The 13753-nt window shown below is 36.3% G+C and overlaps 5 protein-coding genes across 5 annotated transcripts in view; 1 reads left to right on the forward strand and 4 right to left on the reverse strand.

The window, feature by feature from the left end:
• LOAG_18061 (groucho/TLE N-terminal Q-rich domain-containing protein) overlaps positions 1-529 on the reverse strand; it is a 4708-nt gene extending 4179 nt beyond the window's left edge. Inside the window, exon 1 of the mRNA XM_020450732.1 lies at positions 190-529. Coding sequence (XP_020305555.1) covers positions 190-501 — 312 coding nt within the window. The 5' untranslated portion in view covers positions 502-529. The remainder of the gene's footprint in view (positions 1-189) is intronic.
• A 3231-nt stretch (positions 530-3760) lies between these two features.
• LOAG_07901 (hypothetical protein) lies at positions 3761-4087 on the reverse strand (the record flags this gene model as incomplete). The annotated part of the gene is made up of 1 exon (XM_003143433.2): positions 3761-4087. One exon carries the CDS (start codon positions 4085-4087, stop codon positions 3761-3763), a length of 327 nt encoding a protein of 108 aa, XP_003143481.1.
• Positions 4088-5765: 1678 nt separating this feature from the next.
• LOAG_07902 (hypothetical protein) lies at positions 5766-8554 on the reverse strand (the record flags this gene model as incomplete). Its single annotated transcript, XM_003143434.1, has 5 exons — positions 5766-5888; positions 7030-7097; positions 7577-7627; positions 8298-8373; positions 8513-8554. The coding sequence occupies 5 exons, from the start codon at positions 8552-8554 to the stop codon at positions 5766-5768; spliced, it is 360 nt and encodes a 119-aa protein (XP_003143482.1).
• Positions 8555-9280: 726 nt separating this feature from the next.
• The window catches only part of LOAG_12471 (hypothetical protein), a gene marked incomplete at its 5' end in the record, with an annotated part of 9989 nt that continues 5516 nt past the window's right edge, over positions 9281-13753 (reverse strand). Inside the window, one exon of the mRNA XM_020448546.1 lies at positions 9281-9713. The remainder of the gene's footprint in view (positions 9714-13753) is intronic.
• Positions 12765-13423, forward strand: LOAG_07903 (hypothetical protein; the record flags this gene model as incomplete). The annotated part of the gene is made up of 2 exons (XM_003143435.1): positions 12765-12866; positions 13184-13423. Coding segments are annotated over 2 exons (342 nt in total), but the record flags the coding sequence as incomplete, so codon positions are not given.

Below are 13753 nucleotides of genomic sequence, written 5' to 3' on the forward strand. Positions count from 1 at the left end.
CATGCAATAATTTCTACATTAATAAGCTAGATTAGAAAATCGGACACTATGTTTCAATCACAATCGTTCGGTAGCATTAATTCTAACAAAATTCATTCTACACCGCAAAAATTGATTTCATGCGATTTATATGTGTAACAGCGAAAAGTGTACGTAAAGTAATAATGTATGAGAATATTGCACGATCACCTGATGTAATTCAGCCATGCTGATTTGTCTAGCACGTTCCATTGCCGCAAGAGCTGACTGCTGATGTTCGGCTGGGAGCAGTGGAATAATCTGTGACAGAATAGCATTGTATCGCTTGGCAATTTCGGTCTGTTTATGCATTTCAACATTTAAACCATAACTCATCTCATAATACATCATGTAGTGTCGTTGCATCGCTTCTTTTTCTTGTGAGAGCTTTTCAATTTCCACCCTCTGTTGTTGTACCTGCGTTTGAATAAAATTATATTCCTCCTTTATTCGTTCCAGGTGATCCAAAATTGTCATCTTCATGGTTTGGTGTGGAGTACCCTAAAAATGGCACATTCATCAGTAGCAACAACTAAAAAAAATTGATTTGTTTGCTAGTCATTTGAAATTTCTTTGCAAAAACTTTGGAAACAGTAACTGATAAGACAAATTATCTCCATGTCATGCAAATAGAGAGGCTTCAATAAGATGACAATCAATAAGATGAAGAGCGATTTACATTCTCATTTCCAAAGATGTAAAGGTATCAGCAGTCAACAAACCGTTAAATAGCCAAAAGTCCCAACTACCAATAGTCCCAACTAACTTCCCATAAATCCACTTATTGAACCAAGTCCAACAAGGTTCGCAAAATCATACGAATAAGATTCCGAAGATATCCACAGCAACCCATCCGTACGTCCACGTAAAATTCTTATGAAATCCATTAGCTTCAGACAACCCGAAAATCCTTTTGAAGTAGTCCCGGCGCTTTGTGATTTGTTTAATGAATCACTATATTCAATCTTCGAAGAATCATAATAACAAACGCCACGCACTGCCAGTCAGCTATGTAAGATTCCAGATGTTCCGAATTCCACCCGCATCTGTGAAACTTTATTCAAATTTGAAGGAATATAGTGAAAAAGTCGTGCAGAGTGATTCTGAATTAGACTAGCCCGGAATACAGCTTATCTTCTACTCCTTAGAAATATCACGACATAAGCACGAATCCAAACCGACAGAAACTTCGACTTTTTCTTTACTATCCTTCAAAATTAATGGAGTCGCCATTCACGCAAGATAAATGAGCCCTGCATGGCAAACAAAAGATTCCACATTCTACAAAGGAGTAAATGCTTATTTTGTGATGGAAATAAGCCAAGTACGAAGATCGCTGTCCAACGATAAGCGACAAAAGGAATACTTTTCATGACATGATAAATACCTTCAAATGGTTAATTTAAACAATTAGAGTAATTAGCAGCAAAAACTAATGGATTGCTGTTCTAAATGTCTTACGTTTCCCATCAAAAATTATGTTAATATAATATCATGAAGCTACGATTTAACCTTACAGAATAATAATTCATCCACTGATGTGTATTCTGCTAACATCTAACGTCTAGTAAATCCAATGTGACAGAATTAATTCACTGCATAGAAATTGAGTGTATGTTATAAAATAAGAAAAAACCAAACTATTTGAAATCACTACCCTTCGCATATTACTTAAATATCATATGCCTGAACAACTATGGTAAGCGATTTGAAATTAAAGCAAACACTTATTTTTAACTTTTTAATGAGTCCATCACTGTGGTGACAAACTCCTCAACATAAAGCTCAAAATACCGCAATTAAACAACCAGAAATAAGAACTTTCCAATGCACTGAAACAGACAGCATAAGTGCACGAAATCTAGCACGTTCGATTATTTCGAATTCTCCCGAATAATATCAAAAAAGAGCGTCGAACGACAAAGTCAAGAACAAAATGATCCACAATTGTTTTTTCAAAATTACATAATGGAAACAAATAACGAGTAATTAATAGTCAATGAAAGACGAACTGAGAAGTTAATGACCTGCCACAAGCGATCATTATATCAAATTTACTACAGCCCAGAAACGACTTCATCCAACTGACTTTTAAAGGGTAACCATGAAGAAATAGTACAGGTGTAAACCTGAAAGTGCATTACACTCGCGTCGTAACACCGCACATTTCATCTACCTTGTGTTCATCCCAACAATCAATTTCATTCAGCGAGTTCAGCGAGTAGGTGTCAAACATTAAGTAATTTAGAGATCCCAATTTACTACAGTTATATATTTCTTTTCTTCTCTCAACTGCAGACACAATTCATATTCGAAGCAATGCTTCCGAAATAGAAAACTGGAAACAAACGTCTGCAACGTCTGCACTCTACAATCTCCTCTAGCAACCGTGGTTTTTCAACAAACGAAACCGATGATTATGTCAAAAAGAATGGTCCAATTTGATTTCCGAAACAGCCAAAATCTCATGACTACACAGGGATTTTCACCTCCCTTTAATGAAAATAGAAACACTTAAGACAAACACGTCAAATTTATAGATGAAGATGAAAAAAGCGCTATATTTATGTATGCTTATAGCTGAACTTTGATGTCGGTGTAATAAATCCCGCAAAACAATGTCTCCAATTTACAACTCCGTCACCCATGATTTTCGTTCGAGTAAGGAAGGATGACAATTAGGTACGAAAAGACGAAGATATCGATAAACAGCTAATATTTATATAGTGAACCATTACCTTCTCCCCTCCTATCCCATCTTCTCCACTGCCTTTCTCTCTCCTCCTTGGATAAAGTACTCGTTGAACGACTTTAAGAGACTAATGCAGCTCGCATTAATTAATTTATTACGCTGCGTCTGCGCCTCAAATAAACAACAAAGACAATGGATGTCTTCTGCACTTACCACAGCAATCCCATTAAAAGTAACGATTAAAAAAAAAGACTCAAAGAAACCTGATCACGTCAATATCTTCACTCACTCGGTTATCTTCAAACAAAAGTCGTACTTCAAAAGTGAATTCAAAACTGAACGATGCGAGAGATGCTGTGATGAAACTAAGCCACTCATTCTGGTCTCTTAATTTGAGTCATCTGAACTTAACACTTTTTGCAGTTGCAGTGCTATTACTGAGAGCACTGAACCTCGTATCGTACCTTTTTCGATGAAAAGCAAGACAAGCAAGAAGAAAGAATCCAACTATCAAAACTAAACCAAAAAAATAAGGTGAGCAGCGCATAACCTGAGAGATTAGCCGTAACACCATTTAACTGATCTTACTTTCAAACATACGTTCCTCTAACACTTCGACTAATTATGAGTAAGATTTCTGGCCACACTTGTCTGTTTCAATATGAAATGACTGTCAACACTAGGAACGATTTGTGCATTACAAACCAAAAATGTGAAAATAAGTTATGTACAAATCATTCAGCGATGCATACATAACATGGAATGTTTACTTCCCATCCGAATCATATCCTTTACTGAATAGATAATCACATCACAGTCGTATAATAATGTCGATAATGAGTGTTAACTGGACAACTGGAATGACCGGTAGGAGTGTTTGAGTGACACTCGGGCTAGGACCATCATGAAGAGAAGGATGAGAAGTGCACAACAAACTAATGGATTAAGAAAAAAAAACAACTGCAAACAAATGGAAGCATGCATGCAAACACGTATGCTTACTTCACAACAACTGGAGGAAGAGGAACTCGGGGAAAAGAGTAATATTGTTTAATGAGTGCGCATGCATTGCTGTATGTGTGTATGTGTGCATATGCTTGTGTATGTGTATGTGTGTATGCGTCGTCCATCCTGCAGAGGTAAATCTATGTGGAAATATATATAGATAGATATACGTGCATTCCTGTGTGTGTATATGTGCATGGTTGCAGAGGACATAAAAGTATAAAAAAAGTGGAAGAATAGGAAAGGAAGAGTGAGTGGCAGGATGAACGGATCAGCGGATGGTATGAGCATGCTCTGCCGCGTGCCGCTCGAGTCAACTACCCCTCTCTCCCCACCCACTGCGGATGGGTGGGGAACTGCACACATATACATCTAATCAATATAAAATTTGCGAGTTGTTTGGATGTAAGTTGTCCACACTTACATACAAATATGTCTCATACTATGTCCACGCTCATTGACTAACTTCCTCAGAGACATGCACACTACGCATTGCGAATGCATATGCATATGCACATGTAACCCTAATCCTCCATCTTACCAAACAAACATAAATTTTCCGGGAGTCGATGAACAGAATGGATGAACATATCGATGAAAGAGATTAGAGATGAATGTCATAGCCTTTCCATCGTCACGAAACGGCTAGTGGCTTCCCTTTCGAAACTTCCATTCTTCACCTTTTGCTCCTCCTCCCTTCAACACCTGGGAAAACTGTTGGGTGACTGACATTCCATCACTGCAATTGCTATATTAGTTGCCGCCAAGCCATACCCAATTTCTGCCGCAGCCATGATATTCCAACTAGTCGCATACTTCTCACAACCTACACTTCAGCCAAAAAATAGTCGTAAATCAGTATGATCCTTTGCAGGTTGAACATTTTCCTACCACACTGATCCAATAGTCACTTCCTTGACTTCTGTATTTCAGCACAATACCCAGCAAAAAACAAGAAATTAAGACATCGGTGAAACAAATTACTTAATTGCTTCCAACAATATAATCCCTTTACAGTTGGATGCTACTCTGTTCAGGTCAATGTGCTCCGCGGGGCTTGGATGACGAAACGTCTCTCCAATCCTCACTAAACTACAGATACCATTCAATTTTACTGCAGCAGATTCCACATCTATAACAGACAATCCCAAGCACTTCTTTTTTCTCTTTTCGAAAAGTGAGTTGTGAAAAAATTTGTTAGCCTAATTTAATTTCAGGTGAACTTAGACGCTGTCACTACAACCCTTTGAAAGTCAGAAATAGAGAGAAATGCATCAATGTTGGTGGAAGTTCGGATGGAAACATGCAACGGCCAGAAAGAATATGATACGGGTCAAATTAAAATATGGAAGTAAAACTTTCAGCGAACATGAATTACGGAGGTTCTTCATGAAAAGCATATGCGGAAAAAAGAGAATCCATCGCAATGTAAAATCTTCATTTTCTCTCATCAACTTCAACCGGAGTTACTAATCGGATTTCATATCTTACAAATTCATGCTTTAACAACTATCATTGTTAGGGTATGAATTCGTTCAAATGATGTCCGTGGCTGAAACCTTATAAATTACCCAGTAACCACATTTGAAAGTGATAATGAAGCTTAGCGATCTAGGCCAAATTATTCATCACAATCAAAAAAATTGCATCACAGCAAAGACTACAAACGCTGAAGGTGTCTAAGAAGTTAACGAAAAGTCAATATACTTTTAAAATGCCAGGAAATCCAAGATAAAACTAAAGCACTACTAGGCACTTGGGGCTAAACAAACTCAGTTTATGCAAAAAACTAAAATGGGAACCAAAAATTCAAAGAGAGCGAGAGGTATGTGAAGATACTTGAATATATATAGTTGAAGCATTTAATAGCAATTTGAAGGATTTTGAGTCCACTGAGTGTAGTCAACGAAAACATGCTCCTGCAGAAACAACACCTATTAAGCTAATACAACTCAAGGTTTGGTCAAAAAAAAATCCTTTTATAATATACTCGGAAAAATTTAATCCAACCTTTAAAGTTTCCTTGCGCACATCGTTTCGTTTACGAACCTTAGCAATCCAACTTGATGCAGCCATCCGGATTTATTTCCCTTTTTAACCAACAAACACCAATTTCCATTGGTCGGTGTAGCAATGTCCAGCAATTAGATGAACATTCCAAACGAATGATGAACTGCAAAAACACAATATAAAAATTTGAATATCAACGGAAAATTTTAACGCGAATGGCAGAGTTTCGCGAGCTAGTGTGCACTAAGCTGAAAATTATAACTTTGTAATTCTTCATTAAATATTTTGTCTGAGAAAAGCTGACGACCAAGAAGTTCATAAGAAAAGTGGTGCAAAAATGAGATAAAAACGCAACTGAAATTTGCTGCATACTGTGAAACAAAGAAACAATGGAAGTGAAGAATTTGAAGGACAAGCTAAGGGACTTGCAGCAAAGATTAATTTGGGAATAAAAGGTTGAAAGAATTAGATAATGGCAAACCTATTAATATTGCCAATCTAATTCAAGAAATGGAACAGATTTGCAATTCAGCAAAAGATAATTGCATAAAATCATAATATCTATGTACAACTCAGCTATTGATAACGTTCCAGCATTAAAATGCATTTCAATGGCTTGAAAAAAGTGGTACGAAGGAATAAAGGGTACAAAGGAATGAAAACGGTGGATGATACAATGGTTTTTAACTGTACGCCGAATATATTTCTACAAGATTAGGAATAATTAAACAAGTATTACAGCAAGTATCATTAAACCATAATGCGACAAGTAGCAAGTATTATAACTATAGCAAGCATTAAACAGAACACAGATTTCCAGTAATACAGGCAAGTGTCATTAAACAATAATGCAACAAGTAGCAAGTAATATAACTATAGCATGCATTAAACAGAACAGATTTCCAATAGTACAGCTTCATTTTTGCAGTTTCTGTGCATAAGCTGGAAAAATTCAGCATTGATAAATCCCATCATATTTATTAAAAAAGTAAAATTAGATAGAGTAACTTGGATGAAGAAAAATTTGCGAGAAGGCAGAAGAAACAATACAACAGGATTGTTGGCTAAGATAACAGCAGAAGTCTCCTTCGAAGGATGACGTCTTCATTGTAAGAGACAATTCGAGGTTTAGTGATAATCATCTATATTATTAATCTCTTCAAGAGCTCAGTACCATACCCTAATTTATTGCTCACTTGTACTACTCATACCAGAACGATGATCAAATCAGCGTCCTCTTTTATCTCATTTGTATGAGCAGAAGATCGATGGAAGTATTTAGTTAATGCCACATTTTATCAAACTTTATTCGTACAAGTCCATAAATAGTGATGATCCCCAGTAATTAACAAAATAACAGACGCCCCACAGTCTGAATCAAAAACAATCTGAGTTGCATGCGCCTAACCAGCGATTTCGCCTCGGTTAAGATTGAGCAAGTATTCGGGCAAGAGCATCTTTAATTAAATAGTAGCTGAGCAGCAAAGTTAAAACCAGAAGGTAAGATACAAGTAAATTTTCATACGAATGTATATCTTAAAAAAAGTACGGATTTCATGGAACTCAACAACGTAAGAATGATGATCCACACAAACAATTTCGAGAGCTCAATATGAAGAAATGCGCTGAATGGCTAGGAATCTAAAGAAACTCACGCAAGTGCCTGCACGTAAGACTCCGCTGAAACTAAGAGAAAAATAGCTGAAGACTTTCAGTACCAGAAAACAAAAATAACATGATGAAAATGAAAGCCAGAAAGTGTAGTTGTCATTTTGACAACATTCATTAAAATGTTGGCTTTTCGAAGACAAATCAAATAGAAAACAATTCGAAGCTCTCACATTTAGATACCCTTTTCCTTTTCCATCCCCATAACCTTTAAATTTTGTCGAGCCAGTAAAACTAAAAAGAAATTTAATGTGAGAAAATCACTGCTTATCTATCTCAAGCGTTTTCAAAGCCCTTCTCCTCCTTATCACCTGAAATAACTTTGGCAAGGAAGTATGCAGTTTGTATAATGGAAAAATGTCTGTTATTTGTAATCAAAACATGGATATCAACGAATATGAGTTAAAAAAATCAAAAAAGAAGGAAAAAAGTTACAAAACCACTTCGATCAATCGAAAAACAATAAAGCGAACAATCCCTTCCTGTCCTTCCACTAACAGTAATGCTCTCATGAAACAGAAAAAATAATTCACAAGGTAATTTTAAAAACCAAAAAACATTCAAAACGGAAGGCAATAAGTTCAGTTTGCAAATGATTATTAAACTGCGTTAAAAAAACTATTAATAATGGTGAATAACATAAGCGGAATGGAGGGATAGAAAGGTTTGGGAATGGGAATGTCAAGGGGAAGTGGATATGTTGATGAACGGGAGAAGTCGCGTGGGAAACAAATAGAAAAAGAATTACACTCAAAACGACGAACTGTGCATCCCTTCGAGAATGGTCATAAACATTCTACAACGAAAATGCAAAACGATTAGATTTTATTGCTACTATTATTATCTGTAAGGCCGCACAGCATCAGAGACTACAAAAAATGTTCCTTTCTAAGCATTTATATACTGAGTGCTCGGGTAACGAAAACATGATTCGAACACTGCGACAAAACTTTGCGGATTTTCCTTATTCTTTTACAAACCTAAAATTGCAGAGTAATATTTAACAACTAAAAAAATGTCAACAACACAAACGCACTGTAATTTAATGTGGCATTTTTCACATCAAAGAACTTTTGCCAAACTCAACCAAAGCTAGCAATCATAAAGTGTCCCTATTACCTCACTATCAATACCAGTGCCATCAAACACAGTACAAGCCATCACCGCACGTGGGATATGACGGGTGACGTATTTTTAATCAACACTCCAGTAACCGACCACCATTTATTAATAACTGACCACCAGCCATTAATGGAAATACAATCTATATTGCTTCAACTCGGTAGGCTAGAGAATAATAGCATATCCTACAAGACTGAGATTTCTTGTACACATCATGAAGTAGATCACTCCCTATCAAGAACAGTATACCATTATTCCACACAAATTCCTCACCAAAAACATCAATCAAATTCTTGAAAGACATCGATTTAAAATCACTTAAGAAATTATCAACAACTTTACTGCTTAATCCTTCTTGAAGCGATTTGACAAATAACATCACCCATTAGAGTCGGGTGACACAGCACTACAGGTTAACTGGCATATGAAAATAAACCAGATTAGATGAAAAATAGGAGTGTTTGCCGAACTTCAGCCCCAGGACTTGTGGCACAGCATCGAAATACAGCTGAAAACTTAATAAGTTTCTGTTTCAAGTTAAATTGATTATTTAAGCAAAAAGAATTTATTGATACCGAGAAATTAATCAATGACGGTTCTATCTCAAAAAAACCTAGTTTTAACAACCTACTAATCCTCCCCAACCAAAACTTAACCAAATTACAAAACGTAAAATATCGTTGAGCAGCAGAACCACTGGTGGATGAAAACTGCAATTCAAACACAATTGTCCGAACTTTATTTAACTTCCCAAATGGAAAAATATGTGCACAACGTGATGAAAACAGACATTAATTTCCATCAAGAATAATTTTAAAAAAACAGGAAGACAATTTCGTAATTTCCAAATTTCAGTGATTTGGATCTGGAGAGCTCTATAATATGTTAACGGTTGTCAATTGGGTAGAATTACAACCACCAAGACATGACACAATTTGGATCACTCTTTAAACTTGACATTAGACCATAGCATTGATTTGTCCTACTATCCATAAATTCACCAGTGATACTATACACCATTTCTTCGCTTAAATTTTGCTTAAGCTTAAATGTTTCGTGGTCAAAGATTCGACGTGAACTTAACCATCAGTTGCCAATAGCACTTTTGACCTTAGAACACCGTATCGCAACAATGAGTTCCCGATCAGTGAAAATTTGTGCTTTCAACGTAACTTACAGCAGCACAATTCATTTCATCCTGAAATTGATTGCCGATGTATCGGAACTTACAACCAAAAGTTTGGCACAACTTATTTTCTCCATAAGGAAATATGAAATTAGAAAACGATCTGCCTAGCCCTTATTGACATCTTCAGCGACAAAGATTCTACAGGAATACACGACTTATACTTGCAAAGTCTAGTAAGTCAAATTTCCAATTTGAGTTGTCATTCTTACTTGCAGGCCTACATTCGATATCCGCTGAACTCCAGAAGAGGAATGACTTACCCTTTGCTACTTCGAATATGTGTCGTTCAACCGCATATAACAACAATCATGAAGTCCATTTCTTTCAATTAGTAATAATCATATCAAAAATTTCTTTTCTGTAAACCGTACCATTTAACCGGATAACATACCATTGCACTACTAGATATCATTTCAAGCAGATTAATGCGCCATTCATCTTAAGTAGAAGAAAGCAACAGCTTCTCCTACACGGAAACTGCAATACGATATTGCGCTGCTTCCCGGCTCACAAAAACACGCCAAATTATCTACTTTCATACCTCTGCTTGAATTCGGTAATCTCCTTAATCAACAATATTAACCAGTTTTAAAGGTTACGATATTGCGACTTGTTCAGAACACAATCTGCAGTAGATACTGCAGAAAACAGAATCTGAATCTAAACCTATATTTAGCAGCAGTCGAACAGTACATGGTATACTTGAACTGCTGATGGCTTGAACAAAGCTTCTGGATGTGGATAATGCCAGTCACAATTAATTCATTCTTCCGTCCTGATGTAAGCATCATTCCAAAAAAGGAATCACACTTATCCGACCATTAACGCAAACACATTCGCAGAGAATAAAATAAAGTGTTCCAGGCGGTTTTGATTATCTACGTCCGTTTTTCACCTGATTAGACTATTTATCAAATGCAGCCAACTTAAATATTATTTCCACTCTCTTCTCTCTATCTCATGAGAACTATGATAGTAAGCAACACCACTACTACTAATAAAAGCCATCGACGAGCGTAAACAGTTATACAACAGGTGATGCAGAGACCTGTTCTCCAACATTTAATTTAAATGGTGAAATCATTTGCTTCCAAAATGCAAGTTCAGAGGATGCGTTATAGAAAAACCTCAGAAGCTATATAAAGATGAAAATATGAATAAAAAGAGTTTCCAACTTTAAAAACTTCATTCAGAACATAGAACACTCAAGAAATTACAACAGAGTTTGAGAACTGGCTGGACGACCCAATTTCCTATGAATGTTCACTTAGGAATAGGCAGCTGATGCTTGTCTTCATGAAAAACTGGTTTGTTTCCCGCCGAAAATCGTTTCAAATACTTCAGAGTTCTAAACGTTAACGTAATTTACACCCCATAAATGTAGGTATTGTTGAAGCAACACTCAATCCAATCCAAATAAAAAGGGATGCACAACTGCAATTTTATTTACAAATGCAGTAACTAAAAAGAACTGAGAAGTAATAAAGCAGTATCAAAAAGTAGAACTTTTAGTTATTACAGAATTGTGTTCTCCAAAAATTTATAGCGTCTACATGACAAAAGAAATGGAAAGATATAACAAGATAACCCCACGCCTCAAACTAACAGTAATGATACTTTATGAATGACTTTCAATGGTGATGAAAAGTTGATAAAGTTAATGAAGTATGAAAATGCTGCACGAATCACCGTTCGAGAACCGTAGGTTAATAATAAGAGATATAAAGTGAAAGATGTAATGTGTGAGGAAGAAGCAATTCTATAAGTAAATAATGTGGTGGTCAATGACTAAATTGGTTGTAATGCACTGATACACGAAGATGGACCACGCTTATACCCTGCGCACATATGAGGAATTGTTATCCATCCACTCTTTCTCTTTCCATCGCTAATCCTTTCCCTTCCCATCCTTCCCCTAATATTTTTATAAGCTATTCCTTCAAATGGATGAATGTATAAATGGCCTTGCAATGGAAGACTCTCGACAGCGCAGATCTGTGAAGAAAGATAGACGGAAAGAAGAAAAGAGCCGATTAGGGAATTGAATTTCAATGAGGAGAACGAACAACCACGTATATGCTCTCAAATAACCATTCTTTTCCAGCTTTTTGCATCTTAACCTTACTCAAACTCGTAAAGCATGCAAGCAAATACTAAATGTCTTTCAGCTGCGATCGTATACAAAGATATCATACAAAGCGCTACATAACAAAGTCATTAATTAAATTAATAAATTGCTTTCCAAACAAAGAGTCTGCCTTCCACAACTCTCGTTACAAAGAACATCTCAAACCTCTGAATTAAAAACAGTTAGAAAGAAGATAGGTAAAAGATGTACTGAAACTGAAAAGAAGCTATCGAATCAAATATGATAAATACCAATACCAGTTTAAATAGCTGGTGCAAATTCTTCAGGGATTTACACTGATGAAAAGAGAAGCAACAGGGCGGATCTCGTAAAAAAATCATTGTATGAAGATGTAACCCATAACAGTGCTACTGCACCTGCAATGCAATGTTTTACCCGATACAGAAACTGCAAGAATGAATGCTGCTAGAAACTGCAAAATTGAATGAAGACTGCTTTCCTTTACTTGAAATGAACAAATTTCAAGGGATGAGTGGTGCAGAAAAGTGCTTGAGGAATGTGAATAATTTATAATAGACAAATTGAGTGGAAGAGTGGCCGCTGGGGATGAGACAAGTAAATGAAGGAAGAAAGCGGCATGGAAAGGAAGCTCTAAAAGCCACTCGCTCACATCGCTATTCGTGCTTCCCTCATCGGCAAATAAACTTATTTGAAGTGATAGCAATTGGATCGTTATCCAAAGAGTGTATATGTATGTATGTGTGTGTGTATGTATGTATGTACTTGTGCGTGTATATGTTTGTGTGTGCTTTGCTTACACAGTTATTGAAGGAACTAGCAAACAGATGTATCCATCCTTAATGTCACCATTATTTCTAACAATAACATTAAGAGGGGAGGGCGGGAGTGAAAGTTTGAGGGAGGAGAAATAGCGAAGAAATAAGCAGAACACCCCCTACTGATACTAATGAATGGATTTGTACACATCATCGAATCTGGACGGGTTAACCCACTACTGCTCTCCTTCCTCCTCCGCTACTCTCTCTTTAATGAAACAAGATATCCGTGCCCAGGTATCTTCTTTGATGCCCCTTACAAACAAACACTTTAACAAGCATAACGAAACATCACCATACTTCTTTGCATCTTTCGTCCTCCCCTCCTCTCCTCTAAGCCCACTATTTTCCTTTTTTCCTTCTCCACTTCAGAAATACTTCCAAGACTTCACACTTCTTTTAGCGAGCTCTCTCTTTCAGCAGTTTCATCTTCTTTTTCTTAAGCACTCTCATGCAAACTCTCCGCACGCACCATCACTAACAGCAGCATCGAAACTATAAGAATGTTAAGATGGGACAAATGGAATTGTCCGGTAAGCACCACTAACTGATAGCTTGTTACATCTGGACCGAAAGATTATATGGAAAAACGACCGAACTGTCTAGTGATGAGTGTGACGACGAATTATCCCGGGCACTCATCCATTCAAGCAAATAACAGCATCATCTCATCATCGATCGCTTTCAGCACACCCGAAATTGTTCCACCACTATCATCCTCTCTTTTTCCACAACCTCCATCTTCTGCTGATGATGCCCATTGCTTTCCAGCAACAAAAAGGTTGTATTACATGGTACTTAACCCATCTCCATCCCATTCCAACTCTTTTTATGCATAAGTTCTGTCCGAAAGAGATGAGGGGAAAAGGAAGTGCAAAGAACAAAAAACTAAATATGGCATACACCAATCTACTACCGCAAGAACACCTTTCGTTCTCATCCCTTTCAATATTTAATTTTGAAAACTCAATCAAAATTTCGCTTCTGTACTCATGTCATCATATATCATGTAATTACTCATGATATATGTATATATATATATATATATATATATATATATATATATATATATATATATATATATATATATATATATATATATATATATATATATATATATATAT

Source organism: Loa loa (assembly GCF_000183805.2).
Source record: "Loa loa unplaced genomic scaffold supercont3.185, whole genome shotgun sequence".
In the NCBI taxonomy this organism is placed as follows: domain Eukaryota; kingdom Metazoa; phylum Nematoda; class Chromadorea; order Rhabditida; family Onchocercidae; genus Loa; species Loa loa.